The 18718-nt window shown below is 41.2% G+C and overlaps 1 protein-coding gene across 1 annotated transcript in view; it reads left to right on the top strand.

The window, feature by feature from the left end:
* BRINP3 (BMP/retinoic acid inducible neural specific 3) overlaps nucleotides 1-18020 on the top strand; it is a 396972-nt gene extending 378952 nt beyond the window's left edge. The window contains exon 8 of the mRNA XM_054979213.1: nucleotides 16563-18020. Coding sequence (XP_054835188.1) covers nucleotides 16563-17679 — 1117 coding nt within the window. The 3' untranslated portion in view covers nucleotides 17680-18020. The remainder of the gene's footprint in view (nucleotides 1-16562) is intronic.
* Nucleotides 18021-18718: the final 698 nt, after the last annotated feature.

Below are 18718 nucleotides of genomic sequence, written 5' to 3'. Positions count from 1 at the left end.
AAAAAAAAAAAAAAAGATCATGTTTACGGCTGTTCATTTCTTCCAAGGAACTGACTGCAGCATATAGTCAAAAGTACTCAAGAACCACTAAAAACAATTTTGCTGAGATTCCTTCAAATGTGTGTGTGTGCGGGGCGTGCTCCTACTCAACACATTAGTATTTGCCTCAGAAAAATTTGAACGGTTGTTTCCATATTTTCACTTGTCAGAACAACATATTCTTTAATGGAATTTCTTTTTTCAAAGTGGCAAATGTTGACTTCTAGAATCCATTTTCCCATTATTAATGGTAGCTTTTAAGAAATCACTATGAAAAGCAGATGCACTCATTTAATCCTTTCAAGAGCTGTTTGTTGCTTCTCACCAAGGAGACATTTAAAGGGAGTTCATGGGCTGCCTTTTTTTAAGGATTACACCTACAGTCAATAAAATGTGCTAAGTAAAAGCAAAATCCTATTAACACAGCTTTGGGGGACCAGTTAAGCTTTACCCTCTACAGTATTAGTCAACAGAAACAAATGATAATGAATAGATAATATTCTTCATGGAAAAAAACAGAATCCATGAGCTTTTTTCCAAATGATTGTCAAAAGTAATATATTTCTTTTCAAATGAAAAGCTGCCATTTTGAGTCTATGTAATGTATTTATTGATTACGGTGTTGAGTCCCCTTTCAGTGGTAACATATTCATAACAGACCCTTGTAAACTAGACAAATGAATGCAAGATTGTCTAAAAGTAGCATGGATGGTCCTAGACTTCTTAGTACCTCATGCAGAAAATCTGAGTAGCAGCAATGTGATGGTAATATAATAAAGGAAAAATGAATCATTTATTATCTAGGTTCATTGGGAAATGTGATAATAATTAAATAATCTCCAAGGTTTTTTAAATTACCTTTTAACACTAACTCTGCCACCTTACAACCTAATGGGACTTTTTCTTGATCTCCTAGGGAGTGTCCAGATGCTTTGGCCAGGGCTGGATCTAGGGTTGCTGGTGCCCGGTGCAATCCTTGTCTGGCTGCCTGTGCGAGCACACAGCATGCATGCACTCCCAGCACTGTGTGATGATGTCACTCTCATGACATCATCACGCTGGGCCTCCCTGTGTGCACGCACAGGCCAGCCTGGAGCCCATGTGGCAAGCCAGCCACCCAAGTGCCTGGTGTGCTGCAGAGCTGGTGGCGGTGCGAGCGTGTGCTGGGGCAGCCAGCTTGCCATATGGGCAGCTGAGCAGAGGGCTAGGAGGCCCTTTGCATGGTTCGCCTGCCCCGTGCTGCCCATGTGGCAAGCCAGCCACCCCAGCGCATGGTGCACCGTGGAGCTGACAGCAGCGAGAGCATGAGCATGCGCTGGGGCAGCCAGCTTGCTGTGTGGGCAGCTGAGTGCAGGGCTAGGAGGCCCTCCGCGTGGTTCACCTGCCCTGTGCCACCCACACGGCAAGCTGGCTGCCCCAGCACACTGTGCGCTGCGGAGCTGGCAGTGGCAGCGGCAGTGGTGGCGGCGGCAGTGCGGGCATACGCTGGGGCAGCTGGCTTGTCACGCGGGTGGTTGAACACAGGGCTGGGAGCTCCTGCATGTGTGGCAAGCCAGCCACCCCATTGACAGGGCAGGCAAGGGCTTCCCAACTCTACACTCAGCCTCCTGCATGGCAAGCTGCGGCACGCTCTTGGCAGCTGACAGCCATGCCTGGTGCCCCCTCTTTGGCAGCACTGGGGGCAGGCTACCCCCCCTGCCCCCCTCGATCTGGCTCTGGCTTTGGCCACTGCAAACAATGCTTCTGATTGTCTGAAAGCCTCACAGAGTCCGTCCTGAACGGAACACCGAAGGACTTTACAGGATATTCAAGCAATCAGAACCGTTAGTGACAGCAGCAGAAGCTAAGCCTTCCAGTGCCCCCCATCCCCATTCAGGGTGGCAGATTCCAGGTCCCCAGATCCTATTTCCTATTAGAGCAGCGATGGGAGAAAAAATGCCAAATGCATAATATCACTATTGGGAAAAAACAGAAGTGATATCGCATGATGACCTTGCAGTTTTCAGTGATTCCTATAGACGACTGACATTGCTTCCAGGAGAAAAAAAATACTCTGTAAGAATCACCAAAACCTCAGTGGTTTTACCATAGAGTTCCTGGTGATTCCTAGAAAGATATGACATCACTTCTAGGTTTTTTCAGAAAATGACATTGCATTGTCGCACCCTCTTGTCCCCCACCCCCCAGTCTTCTGCTGGTTGCCATGCTGGCCTTGACTATTCTAGCTGAAACATTCTCAGCTAATAGGAATCACCCTCTCAGATGCTGGGAGTTGCTTTTTGCTTCCTGATGTTCTGAAAGGAAGTGAGTGAAAGTGAGCAGTCAAAGTTCAATAGAAGGCTCAGAGAAGTGATGTTGCTAATTGCCTTTACTTGGCCCTTGGTTGGTGATCAAGTACCTGATGCCTTTTGGTTGATTCCTCCTCCCCTTTTAAATCTGGATATATGCAATAATTTTAAACTGTTCTGAGCCAAGTCTTAGGAACTAGATGAACCAGAAAGTATACATAAATTCTGTTGATACCAGTAGGATAAATATGTTAAGATTTAAAGTTCAGAATGAGAAAGTTAGAACAGAACAGGTTTTGTCTATTGCTTTCAGTATGCTATGCAGGTTAGGATATAAAAAAAAAATTCCTTGAAAGTGAAATGAAGACAAGTTTAGAAAAGTCATGCAGTGGTTTATATGTAAGTGATGTTCATGGCACCTGAGTAAAAATGAATCATTTATTATCTAGGTTCATTGGGAAATGTGAATGGCTATGTATTTGCATCAAATGCAACTCCTAGAAGATTAAATCCTTATTTACAGCAATCATGTATTCCTACTAAAAGCAGAATGGGCTAGGAAAATGACTGTATCTGCACAATGTTATGTGAATTTCTCATTGCAAATACTAGTGATCGTTTGTGAAGTCTGCAATATTTCCTGTATAGTTGAACTTGCCTTCTGGCTGTCACTCAAGCATTGCCTCCTTCCATGTTCAGCTCACATCTGGACATTGGCATATATGGGAGGAGATGATGGACAAACTTATGTCCATAGTTGCTATCTATGGCCAGGTGCAAGTCAAGGGTAGGAGAAGGCTGTGGCTGGACATGTGTCAGTTATTATCACTATTTATCAGGTCTGAGTTGAGCAGCCCTTGTGGAATAGCTAACAGCATTAGAATTCAGCATATCTTGCTCCTGGATGCCAGCTGCCTTCCAGGACTATACCCTCAAAGGGAACTATCCTGGTATGTTAAAAGGTGATTCTACCACTGGTAAGTATCAAACTTCTGTGAAGGGAGGGTTGGCAGTGTCTCCAATTCCCTCTTCTCTCTGTGAGCTTCAGCTCTCCCTCAAGTGTACCTAAGGATGCCTCTCTCCTCCCCTTTGGAGTAGAACTTGGAGGGGATTTGGGACTACAGTAAGAGGGAGGAGGTGGAGAAGTCCCATTTCATGTCCATTTTTGCAAACACAGTTATGGTACTAACAGGATTAGTTGACTCTGTGGTAGGTCAGCACTTGTGACGGGCAATATTATAGGATAGTTTTTCATTTGGTACTACTGAGGAGTGAGGGTGGCAAAGATGGTTTGTGTATGTCTGGAGCTATAATGGATGCAAAAGTACCTTGAATGCTACTGATCATGTATGGTGAATCCAGGTTGTTTGTCCATCATGGCAATGAAAACCTCCCCAAAATCCCAGAGTAACATTCCAGTCTCAGGTTAAGCTGAAATAGTTACGTAAATAGGGTTGAGCTAATTCAGCCCTTGCACCGCATTAGCGCTCATCACGGTAGGCTGAATCCCATGCAAAATTTTAATCAGAGGAGCGAAACATCTCAGTGTTCCCCCTCCCTCTTGGCCCCAAATGCCCCCCAAATGCTGATCCCAAGGAATAGGGTACCCGCACAGCCTGAGTGGGAAATCAGAGATCCACCACAGGAAGGAGGAATAGACTAAAATTCGATCAGTGGGAATTTTCCAGGCATCCAGTGGATTCTAACCAAGCAGCAAGTCACATAGTAAGGTGTTACATACTAAGATTTCATGGTTTCAACTTGCTGCTCAGTAACTTATCACCACGATACTCTCTTTTGTTGGTTGTATCCAGTGGACTCTATGCAAGATGACACTTGAGCAGCGTTTCAAGAAGCCGAGTTTTTAAGAGCAGAATATAGTAGAAATACAGGTGACAGAAGATGTAATTTCATGATAGAGTCTACAGAATATAGCAATGTATCATAGAGGTTGCCGAGAAATGTCTAGCTCTATAAATAGTGGCTGGCCACCGTTCAGCCTAGAACCAGGTGTACTTAAACCTGTTGATTAGCGTGGGTTTAAAATGTTTGACTCCATGTGTACTTTGTGATCTTGGAAGCAACTGCAGTATAGCCTTTTCACTTGCAATTCTGTCAGCTCAGAAATCCAAGGTTGTATGAGCAAAGTATAGGCCAGATCTCCTTCCCAAGTAAGCATTGCTTTGGCTTCTAGGAAGGGCAATACAGACATGCACTGTGGCCTCCTACAATTATTATTACCAAAAAACTTGGGGAAGGAATCACTTTAACAGTTTCCATGCTATTGGAGGAGGGCCTCTAGTCCCTGAGTCCAGAGCCCACATATGATGATGCAAGATATATCTACTGTATATTTTATGTGTGTAGTTTTAAAGTGCATTTTAAGGAAGAACATTTGCATTGTGAACATTCCAGCAGTGGTGTTGCTGTTAAATGCCAAATCCCCCAGAAGGAGGAATGATGAACTTTCTAGGAGGTTCACAAATTGTATGTGACTTTGTTTAATCAATAAGCAACCAAGGAGGGCAAATCTGTTGTTAAGAAGATAAGAGCACACCATGATAGCTTGGCAAACAGCTGCTCCTTATCTGACTGATATGGTACTTAAGTTTGATGAGCTTAATTAAAAATAATGAAAACTACCTTTTTAAAGGTTAAACTGTCTCTTTTTTTGCTCTGAGATCCAGGGGAAGCATAAGGCATTATCTGCCAGACCTCAGATAAGGGGCAGAAGATCAGCACAAGATAATAATATGAAGGTCACAGGCTAATTAAGGCAGGTGCTTTGTTATGGACCTGCGGAACCCAAGGTCCATGGAAGCTGACCAGGGACATCTTCCATGGATTGTCAGAGGAATTAGTTACCAAGAAGAATGTTTGTTTGTTTGCTTTAGCTGGTCCTACCTTCTGCTTAAAGAACTTTAGTTCATTTATCTTTTAACCAATTAAAATCATTAATTGCATTTACGTAAATTCACATATCCTTACAACTTCACATATGTGCATTGTCTAGAGATAATTTGCAGTTTAATAAACAAAGCTACCACCACATCTTGTTAGAAAGAAAGGCCAATTTTATAGGGGCTCTGGAAGAACTGCAGCTCAATGGTACAGCCTCTGCTTGGCATGCAAAGAGATCCCAGACTAAGTTCCTGGCATCTCCAGTTAAAAGGTCTAGAAAAATAGGTCATATGAAAGACTTCTACTCAAGAGCTTGGAGTGCTGCTGTGAGTTTGAGTAGACAACACTGACCTTTATGGACCTATGGTATTATTCAGTTTAAGGCAGTTACATGCACATCCCTTCTTCAAGGTGCCACTGGAGTCCTGGATAATATGTATTTCTGTATACACTGCAGTATCTATAGCAGCCTTCTTGAGCCAAATCTCACTTCATCAGATGCAAGTCCTGACTCACAAAAGTTTATTCTAGAATAAATTCCACTGGATTCCTGTTTAATTTTACTGCTACAGATTAACACAACTGTACTTATGAATAATCTTATCCTTTTGTTTTTAAAGTATTATCCAGATAAATAGCTGTTTTAGTTTGCAGCAGCAAATTAAACTCTCAGGCCCTCTGAGCTAAGGCCTGGACTTATCCATTAAAATCCTACCCACCCCAACCTTGAACAAATGAAGTTTAGCTGTCTATGACTTATCGGACTATTAGAGAGGAAAACCCTTGCCAGGGGAAAAACACACCAATAGTAATTCTACGGAGTAAACCTCAAAGGAATATTTATCAAATTTAAGGTTCTAGAATGTTAAAGTGCTAATTGCAACAATGTCATTAAATACATGAATATACAAGTTCTCAAGTGATACAAACTATCTCAACATAAATAACAATTCTTACAGATAACAATTCATACAAATATTGCATCTTCAATTCAGAGGTATCATAACAATAAATTCAGGAAAAGGAAAACAGGTAAGTCTCTTATTACAAATACAGTTCTATTAGTTGCATATATCTCCTTTATTTTTTGCAGATATTCCTGTGGACAGCGGACGATATTCAAAGCATTCCAAGCCCAAACTGGGGCCGTCTATCAGATGATGCAGATTTCGTCTCAAAGGACTTCCTTAGGGGCATGGATCTTGTCCACCGCAAAATTTACTATAAATACAAGACATACTTCTTAACCAATAAATAATTAATAAATAATTAATTTAAATGACCATGTCTACGGCATATTTTTTTACAAAACTCACCCGTATTTAGTACAAAACATTTATATAACCCGGAAACAGCACTGATTCCTGTAACGACGCGCTTCCCTGTTCACATAACACTCCCTCTTAACCCTCCTTCAATTAGTTCATTAAGAAAATTTAAAGGGACCTCATCATAAACATGTACTATACTATCCAACAATCACAGAAAATGGCTCAAGACTAATTCATTGTTCAAGCCATGCAGTTTTAAAGTGTCTAGTGCACTGATCATTTGTGCCTCTTTCCGTAGCAAAAGTTTCTGTGTATTTACACACAAACCCTTCTTTGCCACAAAAAGAGCTGCAGCTTTGATGTCATGTTCCTTATGCTGAAGTGCCATAAAGTGTTCAGTCAGAGGGGCTTCCAACACGTTATTCCGTATTCTAGATTGGTGCTCCAAAATACAAGTACAGAGAGATTTGATCGTACTCCCGACATACAACTTCTGACAAGGGCACATGATTAGGTAAATAACCCCGACAGTTTGACAGGTGGAAAAATGGCAGCCCTTTCTTGTGTTAAATGATCTTAACAAGGATGACACCATTATTATCAAGCCTGCAGACAAGGGGGGAGGAGTTGCCGTGTTGGACAAGCAGATATATATAGAAGCAGAGAGACAAGTCAGTGATCAGTCTAGCTATGTAAATATTCCATCAGATCCCACTGCACATATTGGATGGCTGATCAAAGTAGTCCTCAATGAATCTGTAGCTATGGGGGAAATTAGTGACGCTGTATTTCAGGCACTTATTAATGAAACTCCTCGAGTACCGGTGTTTTACATTCTCCCCAAGTTACACAAGAATGTCTATCCCCCGCCAGGCAGGCTGATTGTCTCGGGTTGTGGATCCATTCTGGAACCACTGGCCATCTACCTTGATTCGTTCTTACAGGCATCAGTAGTCAAAGTGCCATCATACAAAAAGGACACTAGGGATTTTGTTAACTTAGTCGAAGGCTTTCCAATAGCTAAAAATCAGGTCCTCTTAACAATGGATATCAATTCTCTGTATACATCCATTCTGCACGAGGCGGCTTGGGAAGTGGTCCAATTAATATTATTGGAACACGAGGAACACTCCCCATCAACAGAATTTTGTTGCAATTACTTGAATTAATATAGGAGAAAAATTATTTTAGGTTTAGAGATTCCTTTTTCTTTCAGATAAGAGGGGTAGCGATGGGTTGTGTGGCTGCTCCCAGCATTGCCAACCTATTCATGGCACAGTGGGAGAAACAACATATCTGCAATCAGAGTAATCCCTTTTTCACTAATATCATTTTTTTCAGGCAGTACAAAGACGATCTGTTCTTTTTATTTCAAGGTCCAGAGCTGGTTATAGAATTCTGTAAATGGCTTAATACAGTAGATGAAAATATCCAGTATACGTGGAATTTTGATTTAGACCAAATTAATTTCTTGGATGTGGTGGTGTACAGGAGCCCATCTAACACTTTAATATTCCAATATTAAATTGCAGCTCCTCCCCCTTATCTGCAGGCTTGATAAAAATGCTGTCCTCCTTGTTAAGATCAAAGGGCTGCGGTAGTCTCCAGAGAAAGTCTGTTTGTATCTAGACAGGTGCCCAAGGTAGATAGGGTAAATGGGCAATGGAATATAACCCGTTATCCAACTCTATTAAGAGGATTGTTTCGCATCATTGGTGACTACTTATGGATATTAAGGGCTGTGAGAATTATCTGACCATTGGATACAGGAGGACCAGGAGTTATAATGACTTTTTGGTCCATTCTGATATGCACCTTGATACGGAATTGAGATCTTCCCCTAAGAGGAATTACAAGTGCAGGCACTGCAGTATTTGCCCATTAATTATTGAGGGTGACCATATCAGCTTAAAATCTCCTGTTAAACATTTGCAATTCAACCATTTTTCCACCTGTCAAACTGTCGGGGTTGTTTACCAAATCATGTGCCCTTGTCAGAAGTTGTATGTCGGGAGTACGATCAGATCTCTCTGTACTTGTATTTTGGAGCACCAATCTAGAATGCAGAATAACATGTTGGAAGCCCCTCTGACTGAACACTTTATGGCACTTCAGCATAAGGAACATGGCATCAAAGCTGCAGCTCTTTTTGTGGCAAAGAAGGGTTTGTATGTAAATACACAGAAGCTTTTGCTATGGAAAGAGGCACAAATGATCCATGCACTAGACACCTTAAAATCGCGTGGCTTGAACAATGAATTAGTCTTGAGCCGTTTTCTATGATTTCTGGATGGTATAGTACACATTTATGATAAAGTCTCTTTAAATTTTCTTAATGAACTAATTGAAGGAGGGTTAAGAGGGAGTGTTATGTGCACAGGGACACACACCGTTGCAGGAATCAGTGCTGTTTCCAGGTTATATAAATATTTTGTACTAAATATGGGTGAGTTTTGTAAAAAAATATGCCGTAGACATGGTCATTTAAATTAATTATTTATTAATTATTTATTGGTTAAGAAGTATGTCTTGTATTTATAGTAAATTTTGCGGTGGACAAGATCCATGCCCCTAAGGAAGTCCTTTGAGACGAAATCTGCATCATCTGATAGACGGCCCCAGTTTGGGCTTGGAATGCTTTGAATATCGTCCGCTGTCCACAGGAATATCTGCAAAAAATAAAGGAGATATATGCAACTAATAGAAATGTATTTGTAATAAGAGACTTACCTGTTTTCTTTTTCCCGGATTTATTGTTATGATACCTCTGAATTGGAGATGCAATATTTGTATGAATTGTTATCTATATGAATTGTTATTTATGATGAGATAGTCCAGGAGTGCCTGTGGTATGTGATATTGCTCTGTCTATGACTTATTGGCAGGTCAAGCATCATACTTGTTGTTGGCTATTTTGATACACTTGTTGTAAAGAAAAACCACTGAGTTTGAATGTATGCAGTGATATTCGATGGAGAAAGGAATGACCACAAGGTGATCTTTTCTAGCATTATTTTCCCATGTATTTTTAATGCATCCAATATTTAACCAAGTCCAGAAGATCAATATGCAGAATGTCACTGAATGACCTGAAATATATGGCAGAAAAGCAATTTGGGTGATAGTTTTCTGTGTGGGATGCATTCTAAAACAACCAAGCAAAAGGATGCCACAGATAAATGCTGTAAGAGAAAACTCATAATTGCAAGCTCCATTTCACACAGTAAAAAATGGCTGACATTACAAGCCGAGGGTAGAAATTTTGCCATAGCCCATCTCCATGGAGAATACAGTATATATAGAGTTGGTGCAGGTGTAATGCTATATTGTCCAAACTTCTGTTTACAAATGAGTTATGCGTGCTCCATCCACATTCCTCATCATCTCTTCAGGGCAGTTTCCACCCTTCCTTTCCTTTCCTCCTTGTTCAAACTTATGTGCATGGACACACTGTACTTAATATAAGTCAGGATTCCTTCGTAAATGTGGGATTGGAACCATGGTGTGAAGAAAGCATGTGAGCTATGGTTAGAAGAGAACTATTTTGTACCAAACCATGTGTCAGTCCTCTAACCCTCAGAGGTGTTCCTCTGATGACATATAAAGAGCAGATTGGCACCAGAAGGGTTAACATATCAACCAAGCTCCATTGGGTTCCATGAGTAGTCCTAACAAGCACTGCAATTCATAAGCAAGGAGAGCTGACTGAGAAGAGTGGAGGGGGGCAGGTTGGACTACCTCCTTTATGCTATCATGAAATGTAGACTCACCACTCAAGCAAGATAATGGGGCATTACTACTACCAAATAGACAAACAATGAAATCACTACTAAGGCACAAACTAAAAAGAATACAATGAAGAACACATAATAAAACAAAAGAATATTCGCTTGTATACACCCCTCATCATACATGATTACAAATCATACACAGCCATGACTAACAGGATGCTGCAGATTTTATGATTGATCTCATGTTTCTAGATGTTCCAAAATATGTTAGGGTATGTGTAAGTGTAGGTGTGATGATAACGCCTACTGCCTGTCGTGAAAAGTGAAGGATCCAAGGTGGAAAACTTGCAAGTGGAACTCCAAAAAAGTTATTGCGAGGGATCGCAAAGGACAGTACTGGCTGGTCGAAAGGGGTGCCTGATATAAGCGTATATGAAGTACATAGGGCACTGACGGAGTGGATTAAAAATACACAAAAAGGATGCATGAAAAATACCTGTGGCATGGAGGATAAGCGAACAGTACCTTTCTACCTTTATACTATATGTCACCTATACAAGATGCCAATGAAGCTCATTAATATGGACACTTGGTACGTGTCTTCAATCAGATAGGACAATATGGATGAATTTAGGCTAGGATTGGAAGTTTGGCTCCTTGACTATGCACCAGGAAACCAAGAGATGGGTGATTAATTAGGTACTGGAGCTAAGAGAAGATAGAAGTCTGGTTATCTGGGGCTTAGGGTAGGTGGATTCTCTGAATGTGAATATTTGCTAGTGACAGGACTCAGCTAAACTTGGTTGGCTATGATATCCTGAACGAGTTCTAAGGGAAGGAAGTCTGTAACCTGATAGCAATTTATTGCCCCTCTGTAGGTTTGAGGTATAAAATCAGAGCAATACAATATACATCGGTATAAGTGGCAAGGAGCTGTGATTCTTATCAAATTTGAGGGTTTGCATGGAAGCCCATCCTGTTGAAGTGATTTAAAAGTGATTTGGCTAACTATACTGAACAGCAAGTGTAATTGCCATGCCCATAACGCTTGGAAGGGGAGAGAGTGAGACCAGCACAATCCATTTGTTCTCAAACCTTGGTACTTTCCCCCATGCACTGGGGGACAGGGTAGCCTGAAGTTGTGCTTCCGGAGCACTGGATTCCTCCACAGTCCTGCAGTTCCAGTATTTATTTATTTATTTACGTACATTTATAATCCACCCTCCCCAACCAGGTGGGCTCAGGGCGGATCACAACAATTTAAACACACTACACAATTCATCAGCAGTAGCCATTAAAATATAAATAATACATATCATTCATTTAAAACATATATTACCACCATATAAATACAGCTATAACAATAAAAAACATAGCAGCACGTTATACATTCACCTATCATTGTCCATAGAGCAGTTTACAGCAACCATATAAAGATGTGAGATGTCATTGGGCGGGAGGGCACAAAATCTCACCCCCAATATCTTGGTCTTTGGGCCTGGGCTGAACTTAGCCCTTGTGATGTGTGGGTTGGGGGGGCATCCACTGGGTACCCCAGAATCCATGTTAGTAAGGTTGCCTTTGGGGTATCAGTTTCCCTGTGGTAAAATGCTTATTCCACATTGTGTTATTCAAAGCAAAGCCTTAGGATTTTATCTGTATAGACGGTGCACTGTCACAGTCACTCAAAGTATCTGTACACACACACTCTTGTGTATGTACAAAAAAAATTCTTTATTTCTTTGATTGTACTTTTAATGATTTTTTTGGTATCTGCCTCTGCTATTCTTGAAGTAATTAACAACAGTATATAGACACAATAATATATTGTTCTCTTTTCTCCCTTGTACAGGGTTGTCTTGGGGGTATCAGTTTTCTGTGGGAAATGAGTGTGACAAAATGTGTGACATTTTGAGTTTCTCTGTCCTTATTCTACTTCATTTCCCCCCACTTGCATGTATAGGAACTAACAGTGTCAATCTATGTTTTATCACACTCTGTGTCCAAGGCACTCTGGACAACGTAGGTGGTCTCCTTTCCTCATTCTATCCTCACAACTACCCCAAGAAGCAGTTTGGGTTCTTAGGGAACAACTAGACTTGTGAGCTTCATGGATGACTTGAGATTTGAATCCAGGCACCCAGATCCCAGTCCACTACACCACAGTGCCCTATTTTGCCTTTTGCTGATGGCAAGTCATGAATTTTTGTTTGTTTTGATTTTATAGAGAGATAGGGAGTTGGTTTTATCAATGACCACTTGCCCCTTCTAACATTAAGATGACTCAAAATGAGGTCTTTGAGATTCTGGTAAAACTCTTTGAGTTGTCTGGTAAGGATATTCTTGTGTCCAGTGTTTCTCTCATAGTTGTCCCTGGTTCCAGCAAGGAACTACTCTAGTCACTTGTAACATATTCTATTACTTCATGAAATATGTGCTATTCAGACACACTCAAACTGTTGTTTTGGTTATGCAAGGATTTCAAATCAGAAGACATACAATATAGATCTACATTAATTTAGAGATATACAATTTCAATATAGCATAGTAAAGAAACAAAGTATCCAGAATGTATATATATAGGAGAGATTGACCTAACTATGCCCTAGTTCAAGTACAGGTAAAAATTGCTGATGTTTCCAATTGAGGGATCTAATACCAACTAGTTTGAAAGACTTCTTTCTGAGACCCTGGACAACCACAGCCATTTAGCATAGATAAAACTAGGCTAGATGGACCAAAGACCAGTATCTTCATGGGTTCCTGTAGACAATAACTGTGAGCTTAAGGTAAGGTAAGGTAAGGTAAGGTAAGGTAAGGTAAGGTAAGGTAAGGTAAGGTAAACAGCCAGTTTGGTGTAGTGGTTAAGAGCATGGGACTCTAATATGGAGAACCAGGTTTGATTCCCCGCTCCTCCACTTGAAGCCAGCTGGGTGACCTTGGGTCAGTTACAGCTTGTAGGAGCTTGTTCAGCTCCACTCACCTCACTGGGTGATTGCTATTGTGGGGATAGTAATAACATATTTCATAAACCGCTCTGAGTGGGTGTTAATTCATCCTGAAGGGCGGTATATAAATCAAAAGTTGTTGTTTTTGTTGTTAATGTGTGAGACGGTGACTCCATGAGGGAGTACATACATACCGTCATTTGATTTTACAAGATTTTCCCACCTCAGAAGACAATAGAATTATATATGAGCCTATAGAGAGAATGCTCACATCGCACATTACTTTAGATACATGAGAAGGAGAGAGATATGAACTCATGTCTTCCTCATCACAAAGCCTGTTACCACACCAATAAATGTCTGAATGGGGCCTAATGTTTTTAAACCTCCTTGGGGGGGTTGGGGTTTTTTTTTTGGCATTTGTTTGCATTCTTCTGTGATTCCTTATTAAGATCCTGTTTATAGTTCAGAGGAAAATCTACAATTCTTTAATGTAGATCACTGGAGTCATTAAGTGCTGACTTACCTGTCTGTTAAATCAAATGCAATTTGGCTTCTTGTATTTTCTGCATCGTGGCAGGTTTTGTACAACATACGACTATGCAAAACTCCTCATCAATATTAAATAGTATCTGGTTCAGCCTCTGCCAAAATTTGCAGTTCAATCCATGCCACTCTAGGGTTGAAAAAAGCATCTGGAATATGCAACAACACAGTGATGATCTATTTCTCTGCACTGTTTCAGAGTCTTGTCATTTCTGCATTGTCTGTTTCTTGGAAGCTCTGCTCAGCCAATCCAGTTTCCAGATTCCATTGTACGCTCCCATTGTTGGCTGATTTTGGACCTGAAAGGGGGAAATGAGATGGCACAAATATAAAGGAATATCTTAATTAATCTGTTTTGCACATGATAGAAAAAATGCACAGAGAATGTTCATCCAGTCAACAATAGGAACATTGTGCTACAATCCATTCAGAGAATTATGCCTGGAACAACTTCAATACTTCTTACTGTTCCAAGGGAAACAAAAGGCTGGTTTCCTGTCAGACCAATGACTTGCAAATTGTAGCAGCTGAAGTTGTGACAAACTGAAAAGATTGCTGCACCAAATTAGAAGGCACGTGCCTCTAACCTAGAGTCGAAAATTGTCCCTTCCTGAACAGCTTATGTTTTGCGCTTGACTTCTATGCTGTCTCTACCAACCAATTCATTAAATTAAAAACTCATTTATTTAAAAACAAAACACCTGACTTGTATGGCCTCACAATCCAACTTGAAGAAGAGACTACCAGTGATATATCAAGGTGCTCAGTGAGACTGAAAAAGTGCGGGGGGGGGGGATTGTCTTGGAGTAGAAAGGCTCTTAAATTCTGTCCCAGTAGACCCACAAGGACATACGAATTGCTAATTGGATCAAACCAAAGTTGGTCTGTTCCAACACCCTAACACTGGCCTGGCAGATGTTTCTAGGAACACTAACAAAAAGAGCAGGAATGTTTGATTGTTCCAAAAAGTTTATTGTCTATAGCCATAGGCCGTCACAATTTACCAAACATCAACTAATAAACAGTTAAATAGTTTGATTGTTTAGTTGCTTGCTTCATTTTTACCCTGCCTTTCTCCCAAATTGGGACCCAAAGTGGCTTACATAGTTCTCATTTCTTCCATTTTATCCTCACAACAACCCTGTGACATAGATTATGTTGGGAGTGTGTGACAGGCCCAAGCTCACCTAGCGAACATCTATGACACTGTGGGATCTCCCAGCACTAGTCTAGCACTATAACACTGCACCACACTGGCTCTCACAATGGTAATGGTCGTTCCCTGCTATATACAGGAAGGTTTGATATAGCTGTTGCATTTAATGGCCATTGATAGACTATTCATGAATTTGCCTGTTATTAAAACATACATTGCTGCAACCTGGATGGCCTTGCTAGCCCAGTCTTGTCATATCTCAGAAGCTACGCATGGTCAGTCCTGGTTAGTAGTTGGATGAGAGACCACCAAGGAAAACCAGGGTTGCTACACAGAGGAAGGCAGTGGCAACCCACCCAACCAGTGTCTCTTGCCTTGGCAATCCTATAGTCAGCTGCAACTTGACAGCACTTCCACTACCATAACGCAGCTTAAGGGAATAGTGAGAAAAGAGGCATCCCCACAAGTTGTTTTTGTATTTTTTGTATTTTATACAAGAGCCAGGTTGGTGTAGTGGTAAAGAGCAGCAGGACTGTAATCTGGAAAACTGGATTTGATTCCCCACTCCTCTGCTTGAAGCCAGCTGGTGACCTTGGATCGGTCACGGCTCTTCCAGAGCTCTCTCAGCCCCACCCACCTCAACAGGTGATTGTTGCTGTGGAGATAATAACAACATACTTTGAAAACTGCTCTGAGTGGGCGTTAAGTTGATCTGAAGGACGGTATATAAATAGAATGTTGTTGTTATTATTTGTTTGGTTTTGTAAGCAGCCAAAATCTGGGCTGCAGGTTTTGTTGGCTTGTGGTTGGTACTGTCATGTCAGAAGTTAGTGATACAAATAGGTAGGAGAGATGCATCAAGCAAACAATGCTATTGTATCAATCTATAAACAGAGTTATGGTGAGCAGCAGGATTTGAGTCCAGTGGAGACCAATAAGATTTTTAGAGTGTAAGCTTTTGAGGGTCAAAGCTTCTTTCTTCAGATACAGAGTTACGGTGGAAATTTGAATTGAGTAATTTGTCACACCTAAGGAAAAATGTGTAAGATTATTCATTCTAGACACCATGATAATATGTAGATAGTACATATCAAGGCCTCAGAGCATTTCATGTATGTTAATTCCTTATCCTTACAGCAAACTTGTTAGACATGGCCAGTAGTAGCATTGTCTTCCTGTTGTATATGGGACTGAGATCGGTGATGGTTTGTGAGGTAGCTCACCAGAGGATATTAAACTTCTGTCACTGAATGGCAATCCAGGGGACAGGAACTCAGAGCCAGTGCTGGAGGGCATTGCATAGCAGCAGAGGCATGGGAGCTGCTAACTTAGCTCATGACCTGTGACTAGTAACACCATTATGGGCCCCCTATATCACATCTACATGGTTCTGAACCATCAGCCCCTGTCTCTCCAGTCAGGGAGTTAATATTCAGTTTTACCTCAGTTTTCAGAGGCAGAAGTCTCTTTTTATTTCATGAATGACCTCATGAGCCACTGCTGGCAGCAGCTCAGAAACAGTGGAAACAGTGCCTAAGAATTCCCTACACCTTGGCTTTGAATGTGGAAATTCCCAGGTTGCATCTCAAATGCTATTTTTCTTCTTCAAAGTGATGTTTTTAAAAAGTTTGGTCATATTTCCATCTTATTTGGTATTAATCAGTTTCTTGTTTCCTTCACAGGTCTTCAACCTATTGGCTGAACCGCATCCAGTCCTTTCTGTACTGCAATGAAAATGGCCTTCTGGGCAGCTTTTCTGAAGAGACTCACTCATGCACGTGCCCTAATGACCAGGTTGCCTGCCTTGGCTCTTTACCGTGCATTGTAGGAGATGGCTCTGCCTGCTTAACTTGTGCACCTGATAACCGTACCCGCTGTGGGACCTGCAATACTGGGTACATGCTGAGCCAAGGGCTCTGCAAGCCTGAAGTGGCAGACTCAACAGAGCACTACATTGGGTTTGAGACTGATCTCCAGGATTTGGAGATGAAGTATTTATTGCAGAAAACAGACCGCCGGATTGAGGTCCACGCAATCTTCATCAGCAATGACATGCGTCTTAACAGTTGGTTTGATCCTTCCTGGCGCAAACGGATGCTCCTTACCCTTAAGAGTAACAAGTACAAATCTAGCTTGGTCCATATGATATTGGGTCTCTCTCTTCAAATTTGCCTAACTAAGAACAGCACCTTGGAGCCTGTCCTGGCTGTTTACGTCAACCCTTTTGGAGGTAGCCACTCTGAGAGTTGGTTTATGCCTGTCAATGAAAACAGTTTCCCAGACTGGGAGCGGACTAAACTGGACTTACCCCTTCAGTGTTATAACTGGACGCTGACTCTAGGAAACAAGTGGAAGACGTTTTTTGAAACGGTACACATCTACTTGAGGAGTCGCATTAAGTCAAATGGTCCCAATGGCAACGAGAGCATTTACTATGAACCCCTGGAGTTTATTGATCCCTCCCGGAACCTGGGCTATATGAAAATCAACAACATCCAAGTGTTCGGCTACAGCATGCACTTTGACCCGGAAGCAATCCGGGACTTGATTTTGCAACTGGACTACCCCTATACTCAGGGATCCCAGGACTCTGCACTCTTGCAGCTGTTAGAGATACGGGACCGTGTAAATAAACTCTCTCCACCTGGCCAACGTCGTCTAGACCTTTTCTCATGCCTGCTGCGTCATAGACTCAAGCTATCTACCAGTGAGGTGGTGAGAATTCAATCTGCTTTGCAGGCCTTCAATGCCAAATTGCCAAACACAGTGGATTATGACACAACCAAATTATGTAGTTAACCATAAGTGTGAAGCACAACTGGAAAAAAAGAAAAAGAAAAACCATGACGGAGTTTTTACAGTGCTTTTGTGGAACAGTTTATGTTTGGAAGAGTAAATTTAAATTGTCTTTTCAATATCTGTCTTATATCAGTCAATAACGTTGGATGGCAATTTACACCCATGAACTTGCTGACAAATGAATATATTATACCTGCAATTTTTTTTTTGGTTTTGTTTTACGAATGAAAATAAATACTGACACCCGTCTAGAAGACATTCTACTTTTTACAATAAATTTCATTTGTAATTTTATATGTTCCGTGGCAATGCTTTTGTGCATTACATCCTCTAGAGGGAACATAAAAGGATACCAATAAAATTTTGTAGCTGAACAGTTATTAAAAAGAAATGCTGTGGGATTCATTCTTTCCCCCTCTCTAAAAATGAATAACATCCTTGATGTTGCATGCTGTTTTTTGGCAGGAAGGGGAAGGGGGTGATATATGGTATAGATAAGGTTTAAAAAAAGCAACTTAAAAAAGTTTTTTCCTGTCATTCTTGAGTCCTAAATGAGAGCATTCCTGTTGATGCAAAATGACATGCCCTATGTGTGTCAGACATTATTATATTGTCCATTATAGGGAGGACTGAAAGCTAGTGTTTTAATGTCTGGTGGGATATAAAGAAATCTGCCATGGCTGTCATATAAAGAAGGTAAAAAGTAACTAAGATTTTCTAGGCATTTTGGAGACTCAGTTGTCTTCTAGAAAGAAATACCTTAACGTAGTGACTTTGGTGACCACGAAGAGCCTCTGATGTACCTGTGAGCCACAATCTAGTGCAAAGGATGCATGCTCAGTAAAATCAGGTTCTTCACACTTAACTCTTGACTGGATTGTGTCTATAGTATAGGGTTGCCAGTCCGAAGCTGGCAACCAGTGTGGGACTAACCTGGGTAGATGGGGGAGGAGGATCCTTCGAGCAATTTTGTGACATCACTTCTGACATAACTCAGAAGTGATGTCATCGTGTAGGAGCAACACTCTAGCATTCAGCC

The sequence above is a fragment of the Eublepharis macularius genome, chromosome 5 (assembly GCF_028583425.1).
Source record: "Eublepharis macularius isolate TG4126 chromosome 5, MPM_Emac_v1.0, whole genome shotgun sequence".
Lineage (NCBI taxonomy): Eukaryota > Metazoa > Chordata > Lepidosauria > Squamata > Eublepharidae > Eublepharis > Eublepharis macularius.
The sequence above is the reverse complement of the archived record's forward strand: the minus strand, read 5'-3'. Positions and strand labels throughout refer to the sequence as shown.